The sequence below is a fragment of the Orycteropus afer genome, unplaced genomic scaffold (assembly GCF_000298275.1).
Source record: "Orycteropus afer afer isolate SDZICR_OR568_19922 unplaced genomic scaffold, OryAfe1.0 scaffold00109, whole genome shotgun sequence".
NCBI classification, from domain to species: Eukaryota; Metazoa; Chordata; class Mammalia; order Tubulidentata; family Orycteropodidae; genus Orycteropus; species Orycteropus afer.
In genome coordinates this window covers 5,238,125-5,245,133 of record NW_006921696.1, presented here as the reverse complement: position 1 = coordinate 5,245,133, position 7,009 = coordinate 5,238,125, and the positions used below count along the sequence as shown (strand labels likewise).

At 34.3% G+C, this 7,009-nt stretch overlaps 1 protein-coding gene across 1 annotated transcript in view; it reads left to right on the top strand.

Moving 5' to 3' along the window:
* GMPS (guanine monophosphate synthase) overlaps window positions 1-7,009 on the top strand; it is a 136,891-nt gene that overhangs the window by 50,579 nt on the left and 79,303 nt on the right. Inside the window, exon 2 of the mRNA XM_042781344.1 lies at window positions 5,695-5,876. Within this exon, the coding sequence (XP_042637278.1) occupies window positions 5,695-5,876 (182 nt within the window). The remainder of the gene's footprint in view (window positions 1-5,694; window positions 5,877-7,009) is intronic.

The following is a 7,009-nucleotide window of genomic DNA, read 5'->3' as shown; positions in this document are numbered from 1 at the left end:
TCAAACCCACCAGCCACTCCTCGGAAGGAAGGTTGGGCAATCCTACTTCCGTAGTGATACTGCCTCGGAAACCCAAGGAGGGGTCGCTATGAGTCGGGGTTGACTCGACGGCATAGAACAACAACAACAACAACAGTCATAGGAAGTCTTCAACAACTTCAATCTTTTTTCCATTTACCATGATGCTGCTTATTGGTCCAATTGTGAGGATTTTTGTTTTCTTTATATTGAGGTGTAATCCATATTGCAACTGTAGTCTTCAGTTCTCATCAGTGTTTCAAGTCATCCTCACTTTCAGCAAGCAAAGTTGTGTTGTCAGTGTATCACGGGTTGTTATTGTCTTCCTGCAATCTTGATGCCACGTTCTTCTTCATATAGTCCAATTTCTCTGATTATTTGCTCAGCATACAGATTGAATAAATATGGTGAAAGGATACAACCTTGACACACTCCCTTCCTGATCGAACGACAGCCTCGTGGTCTAAGTATATGTTCCTCATGAGTACAATTAAGTGTTCTGGAATTTCCATCCTTCTCAGTGTTATCCATAATTTGTTATGATCTACACAATTAAATGCTTTTGCATAGTCAATAAAACACAAGTAAACATCTTTTTTGGTATTCTTTGCTTTCAGCCAAGATCTGTGTGACATCAGCAAAGATATCCCTCGTTCCACGTCCTGTTTTGAATCCAGCTTGCATTTCTGAAAGTTCTTTTTCAATATACAGCTGCAACCATTTTTGTAATATTTTCAGTAAAATTTTACTTATGTGTGATATTAATTAGATTGTTTTTGATAATTTCCATATTCTGTGGGTAGATAATAAAAATGTACAAACAGAAACTGGGCAAAACAATCTCGATATCAGTGGGAAAATTATGATTGTTTTGTGACCTTTAAAAATTTATGTTAAAACAGTAAACACTTTTATTAGTTATGAAAGTCTGGGGAAATAAATTGTAAAACTTAATACAACAACTACTCCTTACTTATTGACTATCTTATTATCTAACAAAACTACTTATGACAATAGTAAAGAAACTTTCTGGCCATTTGGAACATTAATAATATACATATGACAGTAATGAACGCCATGGTGGGAGGCAAGAATAATGCTGGCTGTGATGGTTTTAAGGTTATGTGTCACCTTGGCTGCCCCATGACTCTCAGGCAAGTCTGTAATGATGTAATTTGGTAGTTATGCAGTGATGTAATTTGGCAGTTATATAATGATGCAGTCATCTCCCAGTTTGTAATCTGACATGGTCATCCTCCATTTTTATGTGATGCCAATTTTTGCATAAGGCCCTGGTCTTTGGAACACAACCATATCAATAAGTGAGGACTGGGTGTACTTATTTAATATATTCTAATTTAAAACATTAGAAATAATGAAATTTAAAATATCTTCTTGCTCTGTAAAAAACTTATCAAGACGCCTATGCATCTTTTCTGTGTTTTTGCAGAATGTGGCATTTTTACATTGTGCTCTCAGTGTTGCAAAATATCTTCAAGAATTCCTTTAATACAAAGTTTTTTTTTTGCAGTTGTCCCTTTCTCTGGGGTATTTTCATCCTTTTCACAGCAAATTTACTTATTTATGTTGATAAGTTCATTTTCACCAGATAAAAGAGCTGAACAGAAGATTTCAAAGGGCAGCTCAGGAAGACAAAGTAAAGTATTAGTATGAAATGTGCAAAGACCTGGAGTTAAAAAATCAAAAGTGAAGAACACATTTGGCAGTTCTCATGCTGAAAGAACTGAAGAAGAAATTCAAATCTCGAGTTGCAGTATTGAAGGATTCTATGGGGGAAAGTGTTGAACATTGCCGGAAGCATCAAAATAAGATGGAAAGAATACACAGAGTCGCTGTACCAAAAATAATTGGTTGATGTTCATCCATTTGAGGAAGTAGTAGATGATCAAGTACTAATGGTAATTGAAGGAAGAAGGCCAAGCTGCATTGAATGCATTGGCAGAAAACAGTGCTTCAGGAGTTGATGGAATACCCACTGAGATGTTTCACCAAATGGCTGCAATGCTGTAAGTGCTTATTTGTCTGTACCAAGAAATTTGGAAGACAGCTACTTTACCAACTGACTGGCAGAGATCCATATTGGTGCCCATTCCAAAGAAAGGTAATACAGCAGAATATGGAAATTATTGAACAATATTACTAATATCAACAAAGAAGTAAAATTTTCTCAAGATAATTAAAAAATGATTGTAGCAATACATTGACAGGAAACTACTAAAAATTCAAGGTGGTTTCAGAAAAGGAAGTGGAACAAGGCATGCCATTGCTGATATCAGCTGAATTTGGGGTATAAGAAAAGAATACCAGAAAGATATTTACCTGTATTTATTGACTATGCGAAGGTGTTCAATTGTGTGAATGGTTAACACTGTGAAGAATGGGAATTCTAGAAACTTAATTATACTCATGAAGAACCTGTACATAGATCAAGAGGCAGTCCTCAAACAGAACAAGGGAATACTGCATGGTTTAAAATCAGGAAAGATGTGCATTAGGGTTGTATCTTTTCACCATACTTATTCAATGTGTACTGAGGAAATACAACAAGCTGGACTATATGAAGAAGAACTCAGCATCAGGAGTGGAGGAAAACTCATTAACAACTTATGATATGCAAATGACACAACCTTGCTTGCTGAAAATGAAGATGACTTGAAGCACTTACTGATGAAGATCAAAGACTTCCATCTTTAGTATGAATTGTACCTCAACATAAAGAAAATGGAAATCGTCACAACTGGACTAATAGGCAACATCATGATAAATGGAGAAAAGATTGAAGTTGTCAGGGATATCATTTTACTTGGATCCACAATAAATGCCCATGAAAGCAGCAGTCAAGAAGTCAGATGACATATCTCACTGGGCAAAAGATCTCTTTAAAGTGTTTAAAATTGAAGATGTCACTTGGAAGACTACAGTGCGCCTAACTCAAGCCAGGGTATTTTTCACTTGCCTCATATGCATGTAGAAACATTGAATAGGGAAGACCAAAGAATTGATGCATTCGAATTGTGGGGTTGGTGAATACATAGGCTGCCAGAAGAACAGACAGATTTGTCTTGGAAGAAGTTCAGCCAGAATGCTCCCTAAAAGTGAAAATGGCCACTCTTCTTCTTCCTGTCAAATGAGACCAGTCTGTGGAGAAAAATACCATGATTGGTTAAGTAGAGGGTCAGGCAAAAATGAAAAGACCTTCAATGAGATGGATTGACACAGTGTTTGTAAAAGTGGACTGAAGCATAGCAGTGGTTATGAGGATGGTGCAGGACTGGGCATTGTTTCATTCTGTTGTGCAAAGGTTTGCTGTGAGTAGGAACCAACTTGAGGGCACCTTAGAGCAATGACAGCAAGAAGTTCTGGTTGCATATATGTAGAGACTTTTTTCAAATGTTGGACAGTGTTCCCATTATACCATCAACTATTTCTTCTATCAGCTATTTCTGTTTCTTCTATAACTACATGTAATGCTTCCAGCTTTATCACTTTTCATTTCTTTGCTGTTTATTCATCTTCTTGACCAAGTTATTTATTTGGATATCAATGTCTTGTTTTATCACTGGTAGATAATGCCAACGCTGCTGCATGCTTTGTTGTGTATGACTAATCACAAAACACTTTGAAAGAAGTGACATGACTGGTCACTGATTATGATGTTCATTTGTTATTAGTGATTTGTGCATTGAATAGTTTGACAGCATTTTGTACTTTATGCAGTTACTCGTAGTCAATATATGGTAACTGAAATTTGAACCTTGTTGTTAGGAGAACAGTATTAGTTAACTACATCATGGTATAAACCATGGTAACTGAAATTTATGCACATCAGAACCATGCCAACTGAGAATTGGTTTGTAATTTCTTTTTTTTTTTTAAGGGTTATACTTGGATTTGGGAAAAACTATGAAGATAATAATGGTCCTAAGTCTGAGAAATTTATACAGTAATGTAGTAATCTTTAAAAAATACTTTGAATATATTTTTTTAAAAATTTCCTTAAAGGCAATGTGTATGTATGTGTGGACTAAGACTGAGGGAAAATATTTGAAAGGAGAAAGCTTTAGTGTTTCTTGCACTAATTGCATAGTCTCTAAGCTTATACTTGTTTGTATGATTTACTTTTCCTAGACTGTTAAATATCCATATGACTAAAACCTTCCTTTCTGTGATCTCAGCAGCTCTTTCTGGCACATGGTTAGATCCCTGTTACAGACCCTCATCTATAGTTGGCTATGATACTTGCTTTTCCTTTGTTGGGGCAGAAGTGGTAGTGGTGTTTGTAGGTAAGATTTGCATTCATATTTAGTAGGTAAATGGAGAGGGGAGAGAGATGGAAAGAGATATTCAAGTGAGGGACTGGCTTAAACATTTTTGCATGACAAATTTTATACTTAGAGAAATGTTTTAAAAAAATCACCTATAGTTCCATCACTCAGGTACAGTGTCTGTTAATATTTTGGTGTGTACTTTTTAAAAAATATGTATGCATATACTCTTGCACTTTTACATTAAATATAAAATGGGATCATATTATACATGCTTCTTTAAAGTGGATTTCCAAGGTATAAACAAACTTTTAAAAGCATTTTATGTAAAAGAAAAAAGAAAAAAAGTAATGAAATAGAGACTAGTCTAGTACAGTGCACTTATCTTCCAACCTCAGTGATTCAATACATGGTAGTTTTGTTTCATTTATACACACTCCCTCTTGCATTATTTTGCACCCAATTGTAGGTAAATATCTTCGCACCCATAATTAAAAATTTTACCTTTTGCCATATTGCTTTCCAGAAGAATGTTACCAATGTATACAACAGAAATTAAAAAAAAGAAAAACAAACAAAAAAAAAAAACTTGCTGGTTTGGATTTAGATGCATATATACATACATCATTTTGCTCAGGTCATAGAAAAAATTCTAATAGTTAACATGTATATGCTTATACTCTAGAAAACAAAACATATAGTGTCCTCATTAATACCACCTCTAATGAGAATGCTGTGTTGATAGGACAACGATATAATTTATTGTCTGAAGTGAGACACTTTTGAAATTGAAATAATAATAATAATAATAGTAATTAATAGTCATAAACCAGGAATATATTTTGGCAAAACTGTGTTGTATGTTCATTTTATTATTAGATAATGCACATGAAGTGCTCAGTACAATGTATGTGTATGTCTCTCTACTTATCTATCCAATGTAGTCAGTAAATGGTAGGTTTTATTGAATTTAAGTGTTTATGCATGCTTGTGGGTAAAGGGGAGCCCTGGTGATGCAGTGTAAGTAATCGCCTTCTAACTGAAGGGTTGGAATTTCAAACCCATCAGCCATTCTGTGGGAGAAAGATGTGGCAGTCTGCTTCCATAAAGAGTACAGCTTTGGAAACCCTGTGGAATAGTTCTACTCTGTCCTGTAAGGCTGCTGTGATTCGGAATTGACTCAATGGCAGTGGGCTTTTTTTTTTTTTTGTTCATATGTGGGTATGTATTAAAATCTTCCTTTTAAAAAGGGTATTTTGAATTGGTAACTTAGAAAGTCTGAGTTAATAGGTTTGGTTTCTGTGTGTTTTGGAGCAGATAGTAATCTACTATTTAAAAAAATACCTCTAATCTTCATAAGTAAGAAGCTATTTTTTATTAATATTTGCAGCTGGAAAATGCTGGAGGAGACCTTAAGGATGGCCACCACCACTATGAAGGAGCTGTTGTCATTCTGGATGCTGGTGCTCAGTATGGGAAAGTAATAGACCGAAGAGTGAGGGAGCTATTTGTGCAGTCTGAAATCTTCCCTTTGGAGACACCAGCATTTGCCATCAAAGAGCAAGGATTCCGGTAGGCTTTTTGCTGGTATTTTCTTAAAGAGATGAAGTTTAATCGTGAAGTATTTTATTACTGTTTTGCTTGGGCACTGAAATTTTTTTTTATGAAAATAAGATGTCAAACTGTTTCACAAGAAATTTCTCATGGCTCTGATTTTTTAAAATATAAAAATAAAGAAATTGTAAGTTTTTCAGTTAAGGATGTTATCTTAATTACATAATTATATGGACTTAATATTTGAGTATTTTATGTTTCATTCATTCTAAAGCTTTTAATCAGTGAAAAATATATAGGAATTTGAGTAGAATTCTCAAAAAAGTTCTGTGTAATATGAGTCTCTTGCTTTCTAGTGAAGAGATTTCAGTTTCTAAAGTATGAAAAAGATTTCTTATGTCTAATATAATAGCTAATTCCACAGCCTGTGTCCTTAGAACTAGTCAAATCAGTGACCAGCTTATATGTAACAACTTATATGTGTGTGTGTGTGTGTGTGTGTGTGTGTGTGTGTGTATATATATATATATATATACACACATACATATATATATATATATCTTCCTTTAACAGCTGTATTAAAGCTCTACTTTTTCTCATGGAATTAATATTCTTTCTTTATTAAAAGTATTTTTCAGAAGCAAGCAACTGCAGTTTATGTCCTTACTGACTCTTCAACTTTAAAGTTAAACATAATATGCTTTTTTCAAAGTAGAATTTCTTTTTCTTAAAAACATAACTTTTTTTCCAGTGGGAAAATTAGAAAAAGAAACTTAAGACTTCACAGGCAAGTATACATTATCCTGTGATAATGAATTAATTGTAAATTAGAACAGGCAGGTTCAAATTTAACTTTGTTTTAGTCTTTAAGATTCATATGAAAACTTTTTTTTTTTTAAACTAGAGAATTTTGGAGTAAGGCAGCACCCTGCTGTTTATCTAATACAGCTGTTTTGATTTACTAGCAGAGCCAGCATTAGAAGGGTTAAAGAACCATAAGGAATTTGAAAATGGGAAGTCTTTTAGTCTCTGTCAGATCCAAACTCCCTCACTCATCCTCCCCTCCAGAACAAGCAAACAAACAAATTTCCAGCAAACTAACCCAGAACTGAAGAAACAATTGAAGCCTCGAGTTGCAATATTGAGAGATT